This window comes from Neomonachus schauinslandi, chromosome X (assembly GCF_002201575.2).
Source record: "Neomonachus schauinslandi chromosome X, ASM220157v2, whole genome shotgun sequence".
NCBI lineage: Eukaryota > Metazoa > Chordata > Mammalia > Carnivora > Phocidae > Neomonachus > Neomonachus schauinslandi.
The window spans coordinates 87,769,008-87,785,286 of record NC_058419.1 but is presented as its reverse complement, the minus strand read 5'-3'; the positions used below and the strand labels follow the sequence as shown (position 1 = coordinate 87,785,286).

General features: G+C 36.3%; 1 protein-coding gene across 7 annotated transcripts in view; it reads left to right on the top strand.

The window, feature by feature from the left end:
* The window catches only part of KDM6A (lysine demethylase 6A), a 195,752-nt gene that overhangs the window by 51,890 nt on the left and 127,583 nt on the right, over positions 1–16,279 (top strand). For all 7 annotated transcript variants that reach the window (XM_021682119.2, XM_021682138.2, XM_021682110.2 and 4 more), the window contains exon 3: positions 10,423–10,531. In XM_021682119.2, the coding sequence (XP_021537794.1) occupies positions 10,423–10,531 (109 nt within the window). The remainder of the gene's footprint in view (positions 1–10,422; positions 10,532–16,279) is intronic.

Sequence of the window (16,279 nt, the reverse complement as noted above, 5' to 3'; positions counted from 1 at the left end):
GGCTTTATTCTGTGTTCTGCATCAAGATTTTCATCTGGTATAACTTACCTTCTGCCTGAGAATTTTTTTTAAAAAAGCATTTCTTAGACTGTAGGTCTGCTAGTGTTGAATTCTTTCAGTTTTTGCATATCTGGAAAAGTATACTTTTACCTTCTTTTTTTGAAAGATGATTTTGCTGAGTATAGAATTGTAAGTTGACAAATTTGTTTTCCTTTCAGTAACTGTAAAGATGTTATTCCACTTTACTCTGGCTTGCATTGATTCAGGCAAGAAAATTTCCTATGCGTGTGCTGCAGCCTAAAGTCTTTCTAGGCAGTAGGCTTGAGTTAATCCTTTGTTTTCCGTTTCTCAAAGATTACTGTTATGTATTCTCAGATGTCCAATGTCTGAAAACATTTGTTTCGCACATTTTCTCTTGTTTTTTAGTTATTTCATTCAGGGTACCTTTGGTCCATTTTACTGCATCTTGCCTGCAAGCAGAAGTCCAAAGACCTAAGAATTTTAAACCTCAAAAATCCTTATAGAATGAAAGATTGAAATGTCAATTAAAATGTCATTCCAGTAATTCAAATGTATGTCTTGTGTAGAGAAACTAGATTTAAGGTTTCTCCTGAGACTGATGTGTTCATATTTTATTTCACTGATTTCAAATAGAAATTTAAATATAAGCTTTCTAGAGACTTAAACTAAGTTGAAATGGTATTTGGATGGTCAGTTTTCATATTTTATATGAAAATATTTTAAATGAGTATTTAATATTCAGGTAGTTTTCTTTTAAATACAGACACTTGGTATAATATGCTTTTAGGACTGGTTTTTCAGATGAACTTTTTCAAATTAATGGTGCAGATTCTTAAAAGAGCCACTAATAATAGATACTGAATTTGCTTGATAATTTATTACTTGTTTCCTTTCAATTCCTGAGTTTTCAAGTCATATTGGAAAAATTTATAGTTATGATAGGCTAGAGCAGGGTTACCTTTTAGTGGTTTAATAGACACGAACCCTTGTGAAATAGCTGAGTGGGTAATGCACCTGCTCCTTGATCTTTATTAGTCAGCAAATAATTTGATTGTGGTTTGCTTATTGCTCATTCTTGCAGTTTGTAGATCACAGTGGCAGACCAAATTTTCCTCAGTAATTTTTTGAATGGTACCGATTCCTAGGAGTTCTGTATATTCTGAATGTGAATGCTTTCTCACTATATGTGTTGAAAAGTGTATTTTCCCAGTTTGTGACTTGCCTTTATACTTGTGTGTGTGTGTGTTTTATAAACTAAAGTCCCAAATGTTGATGTTGTTGAATTAATCTTTAACCTTTTTTTCCTGATTTGGCTTTTTTTTTTTTTGGTTTGTTTTTAAAGCATTCCTAACCTATGCTGATATCAAAGACATTTTGCTGTTTTCTTCTTAAAGGTTTAGATAAGTTTGCTTTTTACACTTAGGTCTTTTTAATCCATCTGGCATAGGTTTTTGTATGTGTAGATATAGACGTCTAATGTCTTTATTGGTTTAGTCCAACATTTTTTAGTTTTCAGCAGAGTGGTTGTGTCCAGGCTGCCTGAAGCCTAACCCTTTTCATTTTACGGCATGCGTGGAAAAATACATTGCTATATTTATTATTTCTTTCACGAACTATCAACCTGTTCATAGACTGTGCACATTTCTCTATTGGATTGTGAACAGTTTTTATAATAAATATAGCTAGTAAATATTCGGAAAATAATCAAAGAACTAGAAATGAGCACTGTTGGAAGATTACATTGGTTCAGCTTTGCTGGTGGGATTATCAAAGCTTAAATTTTGCTGTTTGTGAGGAATTTTTCCTGAAGAAATCTAAATTGGCCAAATTATGTTCATTGGGTAATAATAACTTGATTAACAACCGGTTACTCTTCAGTAGAAACAAATTATGGTTTAGCTGTTCAGTAAAATGTATGAGATGTTAATTTTGATGCAGATCTATATGTTTTGACATGGTAAGCAGGTAATATATTGAATGAAAGAAATAGTACAAATCTTTGTATGCAGTTTTATAAATGTATTTATATGCGTGTATAGAGAAAAGTTTGGAAGGGTATATTCAGACTGATTAAAAAGTTTTTTTTTTAAAAGCGCTATCTTTGGGGGAAGGGGCCTTTACTATGTTGCAGTTTCTTTAGTTTTAGGGTTGTTCATTTATTTAGTAGATAAATATAAGTGCCTACTATATATTAGAAGTTGTAGAATTCAAAGTGGATGATTTTCAATGGAGCTCATGCTGATAAATGTAATGTCTCCCCTCTCCTTACCCCAGTGGAGTGCTTGGTCTTTTCTTTCTTTGTGCATTTATGATTATTTGACAAATGCGTATAAAACAAATGAATGCATACTTCACTACCATAGATGTTAACTTGAACTGTATATATTATAGCAGGTATCCAGGTTATAGCAGGCATAATAGATACAGTTTTTTTTTTACCTTTATGCAGATTTGGCCTACTTAGTTTTGTTGTAGCTGGCTTTCTTCCTATTTATATATTTTTGGAAATCTGAATTAAATGTGTATAGCCGAAATGACAGGGAGAGTGATTGCATGTAAGATTGTCTCTTTCTTCCTCTAGATAAATAATAGACCCTGTGGAGTAGCAAGCAAATGAGGCAAAATGTAAGCTATAATGCCTAATGCTTTATATGGGAAATCACGGGATTACTCTGGGCTTTATTCACAGAAATCACTCTGCTGAAATTCTATCTCATACTTTGCTTACCTTCACATTTTAAATTTACATCATTTTAAAGATTATTCAAGACTTAATACACATGCTTGATTTGAATGAGGCTTTACAAATAACTTGACTGTACCCCATCTGCATGGTGTTACACTTGGTATGATATAGAAAAAAATTATTTGTAAAATAACATAGGTGTTTTGACACAACAGCTTTTTAAAAATTTAATGTTGGCCCTAGGGGTGGGTATATGTGTGTACACATGCTAATGTAGAAATCATTAGTTCACTTGGCTGCTTGCATAAACAGTAAAGGTTTTAGAGTTAGTAGTAATCCAGCAACTTGTTGACAGTTCAGACAGTATAGCCTAGTGTGCTTTGTTGCAGGTGTATTTGGCCTTTCTTTGCCAAATATACTAAAGAGAGCAATAACAACACTAGGTAAACTAAGGAGATAAAACGTAGAAGATACAAAAAGTAGGGTAAAACCATATGACATTTTCTGTATGTTTTCCACATGTTGTCTGAACTCGTATATTATCCTTTATATATATAAACAGTAGTGTTTTTCTGCCACAAGTCACTTTTGAATATGGGAACTTGGTGTTTTTCTTTGTTTGGGTTGTGTGTGTGTCTTCTTTTTTTTTTGAATGATTGTTGCTTTTTATATGATATAAAATAAAGCAAGGTAAGAAAATTTAGTAAAGAACTGTGAGGCTCAATCTTTCTGTGGGATGGCGGGAGCAGGAAGTGGTGATCTTAATGCTTTTCTGCTTGGTGTAGAGGGAGCTAGTTTGTAGGAGTGTAAGAGAGAGAGTTGCTTATGGGGTGTCCTCTATTGGAAATGACTTGGATCCTTAGGCATGGCCTGAGTTGAACACCTAACTGCTTTAGAGGCTCTGGAACCTCAGATACTGTTTGAATCCAGCCTCTCCTAATTAGTAACTGTGACGTTGGACACAGGGTTTTTCTCTGTGGCTCAGTTTTTCTATCTGTGAAGTTGGGTGTCTCTATTTCATAGAGAAATTGTGAGGATTAAATGAATAAATATATGTAAAGTGCTTAGAATAGTGCCTCGTACATATCAAGGGCTCAAATATTAACTATCAACACTTATTAAATTATCTGGTTTTGATTTCAGTAGTATAGTTCTGTAAGAATATTTTGTAATAGCAAAGTATTTTTAATAGTTTGTTTGAAAAGAATGGTATGTAGGGTGCCGTGATAATATCTTGCATGATGCTTGCTTACTCATTAACATCCAGCACATCCACTGAATGAAGAGTATAATAGGTCCAGAGAGGCTGAGAAATCCAGGAGCAAGACTGAAATGCTTAAATTTTGTTATACTGACTTTCTGTGATGCAAAAGATTTTGGAAATTGGAGAGAAGGAGATAGGGTAGAGTTAATAGATGTGTAAGTTCGTGTATCTTCTCTTAAAATGTTAAGTATGGGTGATAGTTAGCTAGATTTCTTTTTCCTTTTTTCTTCATCTTTTTTTTTTTTTTTTAAAGCTTTTATTTAGTTATTTGAGAGAGAGAGAGGGCCTGAGCGGGGGGAGGAATGGAGAGAGAAGGAGAAGCAGACTCCCCACTGAGCAGGGAGCCCAATGCGGGACTCCATCCTGGGACTCTGGGATCATGACCTGAGCCAAAGACAGACGCTTAACTGACTGAGCCACCCAGGCACCCCCCCCCCCTTAAGTAGGCTCCTTGCCCAGTGTGACCCCAACATGGGGCTTGAACTCACGACCTTGAGATCAAGACCTGAGCTGAGATTAAGAGTTGGATTCTTAACCATGCGTCCCTCCTTCATCCTTTTTGTATGTGCTAATGATTATTTCATTAGGTGGCTGGGACATTTTTTTGTTTTGTTTTGTTTTTTAATGAGGAAAGAGGGCTGCATACTCATTCATTTGTTTAAATAAAATAATTCTTAGAGACAGTTTCAGGCTGCTCTGGAACTCCACTGTTCTAAGAACTTAGGCTTCTGTTTTCCTATGTTCCATCCTCAGCTTTGGCTTCTACCATCTAGGTGCTTCCAACTAGGGGGAGGAGGGGTTGAAGCAGAGCATGTCCTTTCTTTGTTTGCCATTGGCCAGAGCTTAATCATCAGGCTACACCTACGAGGATGGCTGGGGATCCCAGTATTTATTCTGTAAAAACACGTGCAATTAAATTTAGGGGTTCTATTAACAGAAAAGAGAGGAGAAAGAATATCAGGGACACTAGAATCTGAAGCAAGTTGCAAAACAATGTTTATATAAATATGTAAATATTAATACTAAAGTGGGAAAAATATATCTGCTTGCATCTGCACAAAATAGTCTTGAATACAGTAGAAAATTTTTAATGTTTGTTGCTTCTGGGAAAGGGAACTGGGTGGCTGGAGTTAGGATTAGGAGACAGACTTTTCACCGTATACCCTTTAGAACTGGTGATGTATACTTTTTTTTTTTTTTAAAGATTTTTATTTATTTATTTGACAGAGAGATAGCGAGAGCAGGAACACAAGCAGGGGGAGTGGGAGAGGGAGAAGCAGGCTTCCCGCCCAGCAGGGAGCCCGATGTGGGACTCGATCCCAGGATCCTGGGATCATGACCTGAGCTGAAGGCAGACGCTTAACGACTGAGCCACCCAGGCGCCCGGTGATGTATACATTTTAACTTTTCAAAAACAATAAACAAAATTAAGTATGGAAGTCTGATACTTAAGTTCAGGAATAAATATGTCATTAAGAATTAATAATCCTTAAGATTATCATTTTAAGTGTGTAACACTTCCCTCATTAAAAAAATGTGGTGAGTTGAAATTTCAGAAAATGATTTAGACTTAGGTAGTTTGAAAAGCAGCCAGGCAAAGGCATTGCTGAGTGTCTGGAAAGGGCAAGAATCGTCATTTATGAGGCATATTTCTGGGAAGGATATCAGCTTTAACAATGCAAACATTTTTAGGGTTTGAGGAAAGCAGGTCAGGATACTGAATTTATTTAGAAATTTATTATTGAAATTCAAAGCAAATAAACCATGGAATTAAGTCAGGAGAGATGCACTCACTCATATGTATGTGTGTTTGTGTGTGGGTATGTATTATATATAATATTATACACTGTATGCTTGTAGAAGCCCAAGGAATCTTAAAAAAAAAAAAAAATGCTGCTCAGAATTATATCCAAAGTTAAGAAGTCTCTTTTCTAACTTGCAGTAAGATAGCTTAGTAATTTATGCTTTAGTTCTTTGCACTGATATGAGCCAAAGATGGCCCATTTAATTTTTGGCATATTTAAGTTTTCCTCTTTTCTGATTGAGCTGAATTAAACTTGCTTATAAGTTATACCCATTCATCGGTCTGATGTCTGGAGCTACCCAAAGTGCAATTAATCTTATTTCTGAAGAGACAGCTTTTTAAAGCTTTGAATAAAGCTTTAGCATCCCTGATGATTCTCCCCATTTAAACTTAGTTTACAATAGTTTCTCCATCCTTCACCAAAATTGTAGCCCTCTATAAGTTACCACCTATTAAAATGTGGCACTCAGAACTGGTGATAATGTTAGCGATCTGGTCAGAGTAGACCTTGGGCTGATTATTGGTGTTGATTTGTATAATATGCTTTATTGATTTGGGTCATGAATACTTTTTTAGTAGCCATATTTCATGGATGACATGTTGACCTGTAGTCTGCTTAAATCCCTTACAATCCTCTTTTGTAAGTAGTCAGTTGGCTGCTGAACCATCTTGTATATCTGTGGCTGGCTTCTAGGAATTAAGGGCAGGACTGCATGCTTGTCTTTATTATATTCAACCTAAAAGTTTTGGTTCATTTAAAATCATTGGGGTATTTAAATCTACATTAATTTTCTCTACCATTTGTATGTCCCAACTACTTTAGCTAAATCTTTTAAATTGGAAGAAAAATAGTTTTAAAAGTTGCCTATATTTAACAATTCTAAAATATTAACAAATTTTAGCTAGGCCCTGACCAAGTTCATCATACAAGACTGTAATGCTTAATTTTTTTTAAATGTTTAAGCATTTTTAATGTTAACATTAAAAAAGTAAATGTTACATGTCTGTGTTCATAAGCTCTAAGCTTCATCTGTCAAGGTTTAGAAATAGAGGGTAATGATAATATCACTGTTCCGAGATAAATGATTTTTCAAATAATAAAAATAAAGCAGATACCGACCATAAATTATATTGAACATTGTGGAAAGTGGTACAGTAATAGGAGGAAGACATCAAAGTTCTCTACCTGGCTTTGATTCTAGTATTTAACGATTAACTTTATTTTCATTCTCACTGTTTTGTCCAGTAGGGAGTAAGGATTATGGGTGTGTAAGTCACTAACTATAAACAACCATAGGATGTAACAGTGATTTTTGTGAAAGGCGTTGTTCATCGCCAGTGCAAGACTTCATTATTTTTATAGGCTTTTCATTTATAAACATGAGAAATTTTGCTTTCCTAATATTTAGCATAGGGATCAAATAGTCAATTATTTTTAAACTTTAAACAGTATCTATCTCTACACTGTCCATTAACACGTGTCTATTTAAATAGAAATAAAAATTAAAATGAAATAATTTAAAAATTCAGTTGTTGACTTCTACCAGCCATGTTTCAAGTGCTCAATAGCCACTTGTGTCTAGTGGGTAGCTTATTGGGCAACACAGATTATAGAACATTTTTATCATTGTAGAAAGTGCTCTATTGGGGCGCCTGGGTGGCTCAGTCGTTAAGCGTCTGCCTTCGGCTCAGGTCATGATCCCAGGGTCCTGGGATTGAGCCCCACATCGGGCTCCCTGCTCTGCGGGGAGCCTGCTTCTCCCTCACCCTCTGCTTGCCTCTCTGCCTACTTGTGTTCTCCCTCTCTCTCTCTTTGTCAAATAAATAAAGAAAATCTTTAAAAAAAAAAAAAGTGCTCTATTGATGATGCTGATATAGACACAAATGATTTTCATGCAAATTTTTGACTATCCTCACATTAAAGGTAGGGTGAATCCTAGAGGAAAGCATAATAATTCCTTAATGATTTTTATAAGAATAGAAATGTTATAGGTTAATTATGAAAAATCTAGAAAATATAGAGAAATAAAAAGAACAAAGAAAAGTTTCTCTATGACTTTCTATTTTTAACAAATTTGCTTTATATTCTGGTCCTTTTTTTTCTCTGCACGTGTGTACACATGTGGGGATGATTTTACTTGTGCACATTTCAAGTAAAAAGAGCAAGAATATAAAAGTAACCATTTTAACGGGAAATATTTTTGCTTTATAGAAGTTTACCTAAACTTTGTTCTAAATCTAAACTATTTATCTTCTATGTTTATAATTAGCCTTTTGACTAAAAATGTTATTATAAAAATACGGTTTCATTCTAGATTATTGAGTTAGGAGTATTGGAGTATTGGAAATTATCTCCAGTTATTTTCCTTTAAATGCTCTTTAAAAATTGTATTTGCCTGTATCTAATACCAGCATTTACCTCAAACACTTCAAATGATTTCATGAAGTTTCACTATGAAATGGTGACACAAGGCACTTGGAAACTTTATTCTAACTTTTTGCTCGTCTTCAATCCCATTTGATATTTGGCTCTGTTAGCAGCATCTTTGACCACCAATGTTAGTTGGTAGGTGCATGCTGGCTTTGTTGGAAATTACTATGAATTTGAAGCTTGAGTATATGGGTAGGCAAATTTAAAATCTGCCCATTCTGGTTTTTACCTGGTGTTAATGCTTCACGATGATCAGAGTTATGTATAGTATTCATTTTAGATGTGTTCCTTTGTTTTATGGGAAGTGGAAGATAAGGCAGTAGATGATTCATGGTAGTGGAATCAAGGTATGGTGGTAAGACAGAAGTATAGGATGTTGCCATCTTTTTGCTTAAATCATTAAATTTCTTCATGTTTTTATCTTGAATCTCTTTTCACTATGAAACCATATTTGCTTATAAATTTAGTGCTGATCAGCAGTAAGAAATTATCAGGGAGGAGTAGGAAAAGTTTCTAAATAACTAAGAGTTTAAGAAAAGGTAATAACTATTTTAATGAGTGTTTTATTTACAGTGCCATTATTAGCTTTAAAGTCACTCATTTAATGTAAAGTTAAGAATTGTCATGCTGTAGCCCAATAATTTTGTGAATTTCTCTGATATTAAAAAGTATTGAAACAAATTGTATTTTTGTGCTCTTAACCATCTGCCCGATAGGATTATATATGATGTAAATAAAGAGGATCTTGAAATTTCATGCCTCCAAATTATAGTAATTTCTGACACTTCAGTGTAGTATTCAGACTCTTAATTATAGGGAAGCAGAATGATTAGTTTTTCATGATTGTGATTTGGTACATATGCACATGTATGTAGGTAGCTAAGAGTGGAGTAAGAAATGAAGACAGCCCTTTCGTAAAATGTTAGGCTGTAAGGATAGTAGGGTCATCCCAGAATTTGCCTTGTTTAGGATGGCTTCTCCAAACTTGATGAGTATGTATGTGCTTTGCATAGGTAAATGTTAGGATATACATTTTGAAACTGTCCATAAAAGGCCCTATATTTTACAGGAGAGTAAAAATCAAAACATTTTAAGTGGGTACTTTGCATCACATTTTCTTATCCCATCAAATGCTCTTGAAGTGGTAGTGAAAAGGATTATTTGGTAACAGAAGGTATTCATTCTAGTTTCTTTCTTTGTGGATACCAAATCTGGGAATGTACCCAGAGATTTGAGAAATCATACACATTTTTTTCTTTAGTGACTCCAGGACACATTATAACACATGAGAACACTGTAAATTGTTAGCAGGGAAATTTTGGCAAAACTATTGGGAGGCTTGAAATAATCTTGAAAGAGAGCTTTTTACTTATCTAAGGAGAAAGTAAAGAAGCAATTATTAAGTACCTGTGGAATGCTAAGCACCTAGGTAAGCCCTTGGAGAAGTTTTCTGAGCTGAATCCTTTTGTCAGCCCTCTGAGTGTTACTAAAACTGAGAGACAGAGGAGATGAGTTCCCCAGGATGTCCTGTAGCTAATGAGAACTGGAATTAGTCAAGACTCCAAAAGTCTATTCTTTCCATTGTTCATTTTCTCCTGCAGTCTCCGGGATTACAAAAAAAAATAATAAAAATAATATCCTTAAAATAGTATGTTACTTTTTTATTCAGGGAAGAAATAGAGTATATACATATGTATGTATTTGAGTGAGGGTAAGATGAAGACTAGAGTTAGAGTGGGTTTAAAGCATATCATGAGAAGACATTTGAAAGGCAGTTTATGGTAGTTTAAACTGATAGGGGTTATGACAAAAAGTTGTTCAGTATAAATGGTAGCTATTACTCTGGAGATTCTGTGAATTCTCACGTAATTGAATAAAGTTCTTTCAGTCTGTGGGAAAAATGGATATTAGCTGTTTATATCAACAAGGACCACTGTAATAATTTAGATGTGCAGCTTATGAATAAAGTTATCAAAGTGCTCCTTATTTGTCAAGTATTTCTATTTTATAGATAGGAAAAGCACTTACGCCATAACTAGTGGCTCTTCTAATAAATACTTAGGTACTAAACAATACTGCATTGATTATGTCTGAGGTAGAAGTGAAATATATTGATTTTTTGGGTGATTGAATAGAGGACATACGCATTACCTCAGGAAGGAAATATATTTTAGGGTTTTACCTTTTTCTTAAATGTTTGTATTTTTTATTTCTAGGCTGTTCGCTGCTACGAATCTCTAATCTTAAAAGCTGAAGGAAAAGTGGAGTCTGATTTCTTTTGTCAATTAGGTCACTTCAACCTCTTATTGGAAGATTATCCAAAAGGTAATTTTTTTCCTTATTAATTACTATTTGATTTATGTATATCTAAAATAATTGTAATTGTTCGTACTTTGTTGAGGATACTACCATTTTTATTTCTAAGAAATTGTAAGCTTGTGAACATCCTAAACAATGAGGAAGAAAAATGGAGTAGGTAGAAATGTGAAAAATTCATGTAACTCTATGTAAATCATCAGTAATTTGACCATTTTAACTGATAACCACCACCTACATGTGCACTACCGTTTTGTTCTACCTTGTGAAAAATCCCTGCCCCTTAAAGGCTCTACCATAGTAGAAAGTGAGCCATTGGGTGCCTGGGTGGCTCAGTCAGTTAAGCGTCTGCCTTCTGCTCAGGTCATGATTCCAGGGTCCTGGGATCAAGCCCCACATTGGGCTCCCTGCTCAGCAGGGAGTCTGCTTCTCTCTCTGTTTTGCCCCCTTGCTCGTGCTTGCTTTCTCTCTAATAAATAAGATCTTTAAAAACAACAAAAGGAAGAAAAAAAAAGTGAGCCATGAATTGATACTTTGAAGAAGTAACAGAGACAGTATTTCCCTTCTTTATCCTGGCTATAAAACTTCCGTTTAGCTAGAAAATATTTGAATGAAAATCTGATCTGTAGTCGTGTTATTGTAAAGGTAAGCAGTACAGGAGAGATGATCATATAATGAGCTTGAGCATTGGAGAAAACAAATTTTTTATTCATTTGAAATTTTTTTCCTGTAAGCAATGAGTTAAATAACTCAAGGCCGTCCCCCACGATGTGTCCCTTTTATAGTACCAGGCCGCTGATGCAGACCATTACTCACTTAGGAAGATAAAGTACCCCCAAATACCACCCACTCTCCCAATACCAAAGGCAAAATCCATAGCAAAGAAAAATTGTATCCTTATAAACAAGAACGTTTTAACCTTCTGATGTTAGTAAACATCTGAATGTGGACCAGATAAACATAGTATGCTTGTTTTCTACAACTGTGTTTTGTGGGCAGAACAACTGCAGGTTTTAGGGCTGGAGTGAAGGATTGTTGCTGTTTAATGTTGATGTTTTATAATGCCACCTTTGTGTTAGGTCAAGTGAGGACTTTCCTAGTGAAAATTCAATTTTTATTTGAGACAGGTGTAATATAGGGGGTTTGAAGTTAGGCTTATTTCTCAGTTCATCTCCATTGTTTTTTGTTTTTTGTTTTTTTTAAAGATTTTATTTATTCATGTTAGACACAGAGACAGGGAGAGAGCATGAGCAGAGGGAGAGGGAGAAGCAGGCTCCCCGCTGAGCCAGAAGCCCGACGTGGGGCTCCATCCCAGGACCCCGTTGTGAGCCGAAGGCAGACGTGAGCCAAAGGCAGATGCTTAACCATCTGAGCCATCCAGGCACCCCTCATCTCTATTGTTTACAGCATTATCGTTCACATATTGTGTATGTACCCCTGAGCTTCCGTCTTCTAATCTGAAAAAGCAAGAGATAAAGGGGTTTGGGGATTGTTACGTGAAACTGGTTAGTACTTAGCAAAATGTCTTCAGGATAATAGGTATTAATAATTATTTAACACTCTATTAGATATTTTAATTAAGACTCACTCATTTAAAGGAAACTATTTTACAAAAAAATAATAGAAATTCTGTACAGTATAATTTTTTAATGCTGCATCTTGGAGAGCATGCTATCGTATGTGTGTGTATACGCACACAGACACACTATATGTGTGTGTGTGTGTGTATAGTAGCCTTTAAAACTTTATTTTTTTATTATGTTAATCACCATACATTACATCATTAGTTTTTGATGCAGTGTTCCATGATTCATTGTTTGCGTATAACACCCATTGCTCCATGCAGTACATGCCCTCTTTAATACCCATCACCAGGCTAACCCATCCCCCACCCCCCTCCCCTCTAGAACCCTCAGTTTGTTTCTCAGAGTCCATCGTCTCTCATGGTTCGTCTCCCCCTCTGATTTCCCCCCCCTTCATTTTTCCCTTCCTGCTATCTTCTTCTTTTTTTTTTTTTAACATATAATGTATTATTTGTTTCAGAGGTACAGGTCTGTGATTCAACAGTCTTACACAATTCAGAGTGCTCACCATGGCACATACCCTCCCCAATGTCTATCACCTAGCCACCCCTTTAAAACTTTATTAACCTATGAACTTAACTATATTTTCCATTTATGAAATGTTTGGCTGTGAGGTTATGAGTCTAGGGATATTTGTTTTATTAAAGGTTTTCTTTCTCTCTTTGTTTCTTTCTTTCTTTGTTTCTTTCTTTCTTTCTCTCTCTCTCTCTCTCTCTCTCTCTCTTTTTTCTTTCTTTTGGAGGTAAGGTGGGGCATGCGGCAAACTAGCTGGCAGGAGTAATCTAATAAGATGCCGGCAGAGAACCATAACTTTTCAGGATATAAGTCCTTGAAAAGAGGTGCTCTGAGACCCATTTACTGTCATGTAGGTGAACTGGCCATTGATAGCTAGGCAGTAGGTCAGTTATTTGTAATAGGAAGAAAAGGAAGGTGAGAATGGATGCAGAGGTTTATATATGTATTTTATTATACTTTAGTATTTCAAACTGATGGCTTCTGTTTCCTTGATTTTTTTTAAATCCTCCTTGAGTCTTTATTGACCACATTTCCAAGTTACAAAAAAATTCCTTTTTACATACTAATTATTGAATTCTTTCTGTTCACTCTTCACCATCTTCCTGTGAATCCAAAACTAGAGCCCATCTTGAGTAGGCCCCTCCACACTCCATCACCACTACCACCAGTTTATGGAGACATTTGTTATCTCAGGCTGCTTCCTCCTTCTCTCTTTGGAACCCAGTGCAAGGTGAGAACCTCCAGCTCCAGCCAAATAGACATTTAATTTTGGAGAACAGATTATAAAACGTAACTTTTTAGGGAGTAAACATAAACCACTCAGTGAACATGTGAGTAAATTGCTCAGGTATATGTATGTGGGGGATTTACTGGCCTTGTATTCTGAAGACAGTTCTTTAATTATAGTACTGAGTCCTCTTCTTGGTGTGAAATTTTCTGAGCTTGGGGTTCCTTGTGAAAAACTGCTTCTACTTTTGTAGTACACAATGGTAGAATCTGTTTTGTGTACATTATGGGCTGTGTTTTTTGTCCTTATTTATCATTCTGATCCCATCTTGCTTCCTGCCTTAGGGAATTCCTAAAAATTTCTGATCTGCAGATATAGTATACTTTGATTATCATTACTATTATGGATTTATTCATTAAAAAATATTTTCTGTCATGTCAGATGAATTTGAAGCAGAAGGAAAAAACAGTTTTTGTTTTTTTTTTTTTAAGCCTTTCTGGTTTGTACTATGTTTGAAGAGTTTAAAAAAAATTTTTGTCACTTGATTTGGTCATTTGGCTTCTAGGAATTTATCCTTAAAAAGTAATTGGTTAGAGGCGCCCCAGTGACTCAATCGGTTAAGCATCTGCCTTCAGCTCAGGTCATGATCCCAGAGTCCTGGGATGGAGCCCTGCATCTGGATCCCTGCTCCACGGGGAGCCTTCTTCGCCTTCTCCCTCTGCCTGCCACTCCCCCTGCTTGTGCTCTCTCTCTGTTAAATAATAAAATCTTAAAAAAAAAAAAATAATTGGTTAGAGGATTGTAGGAAAATGAAGCCTCAGTGCACTTGGCCTATTGTAGGTTGGATTCCTCTGGAGGGAGTTCAGCATACAGGATATTTAGTAAGGAGTGCCTTTAGGATCAGCATCTGTGGAAGGTAGGGGACAAAGGATTGGATTGGACAGAGGTGAGAAGTTAAGCTGTGACAGCCTTGGCCAACCCCATGGGGAGGGGAGCCTTGGAGCTAGAATGGCCCTTCAGAGCTATCCCAAGTTGGGCCAAGATGACCAGGTCTTTGTACTCCATCCTTTTGATACTGGATATGGGCCAGCCTGGGAGGGAGTGTGACCTTGGGCAAGATGGCTCTCCACCTAAGGCAGCTCACTGATAGAGGCTGTCTGCAGGCAGGACTCCCAGTATTCCTTCCTAGAAGCGAGATTTGAATGGTTTTTCACAGTGTCTACCATACCTCTTTGCCACTCCTAACCCCAGAGCTCACTCATTAACCTTTGCTGAACCAAACAGCTGATGGAGCTGTTAGACTGCCTTAAGCCATGAGATGGGGCAGTGATTTCTCTTCTTTGGGTTGGAAAACAACCAGAGAGACAGAGAACCCTGGACTGAAGGACAAGCATATATATATATATATATATATATATAAAAAAATATGTTAGAGCTGAAGGTTTTTATTTTTTTAAGATTTTTTATTAGGGAGAGAGTACAAGCAGCGGGAGCGGCAGGCAGAGGGAGAGGGAGAAGCAGGCTCCCTGCTGAGCAGGGAGCCCGATGCGGGGCTCCATCCCAGGACCCTGAGACCATGACCTGAGCCGAAGGCAGACGCTTAACGACTGAGCCACCCAGGCACCCCACAAGCATATATATTCTTGGCAGATATATGTGATGGACCTTAGGAGCAGTGTAATAGAAATTATATGTAAGTATCTGTAAATATGTGTGGCAGATATAGGTAAGGATAATCACCAAGTTAAGTTAATTACTTAGAAAATTAAGTAGCAGATTACCTCAGAGTACCCATCAAAATTATAAAAAGAGAAATTATGAGGTAAGAGACTTGGGAGATAGAATTCCTAAAGTAAAACAGTTAGTTGAAGGAGATATAGTAATTTTTCATTCCTGATATTAGCGTGAAAACCTTGGAAATTTAAAAAATAGTTTTTTTATGGTTCGTGTTGAGCTGGACGTTTTCTCTGAAATTCCTGCCAGTGATCGATTTGTTTTCTCCCTTTCCCCCTTCCTTCAAGTAATTTGTCATTTTGTTGCATTGTCTGTCACTTTTGGACAAAATAAAGTTTGGTTGTTTTAGTTACTCAGCAGTTACAGATGGCTAGGGCAGGTTTCATGCCAGGAGTTGCTAATGTGAAGAAGTTTTATTAAGTCAGAGTTGGTGAGCTCTCTGTCTTCTCTTTGTCATTCTTGGGTGGAATTACAATACCCTATCCTAGGATCTATAAAGTATAAGAACATAGTGCATATTTTCCAATAATAGATCTTGAGTTTGGCTTCTTTAAAAATTACCATTATTTTGACGCTTGCATTGTTCTCCTCTTTATTGTTGTAGCTGTTAGAACTGAAGGTTGTGATTCTTTTTTTTTATTTTAAAGATTTATTTATTTGAGAGAGAATGAGCATCTGCGCACACAAGTTGGGAGAGGGGCAGAGGGAGAGGGACAGAAGGAATCCCAAGCAGACTCCCTTCTGAGTGTGGAGCCCTACGTGACCCCAGGCTCCATCCCACGACCCATGAGATCATGACCTGAATTAAAATCACAAGTCAGGCACTTAACCGACTGAGCCACCCAGGCAACCCCTGAAGGTTGTGATTCTTTTAAGAGTGTACTCTTTTTTTTTTTTTTTTAAGATTTTATTTATTTATTTGACAGAGAGAGGGAAAGAGCACACAAGCAGGGGGAGCAGCAGAGGGAGAGGGAGAAGCAGGCTTTCCACTGAGCAGGGAGCCCAATGTGGGGCTCAATACCAGGACGCTGAGATCATGACCTGAGCCGAAGGCAGCCGATTAACCAACTGAGCCACCCAGGAGCCCCGAAGAATGTACTCTTTGTATAAAACTCCTTTCAGATAGAGTCATTGGAATTAGTTTGCATTGTATATATATTTTTGCTATACAATACAAATTTGTGTTGAGATAGTAAA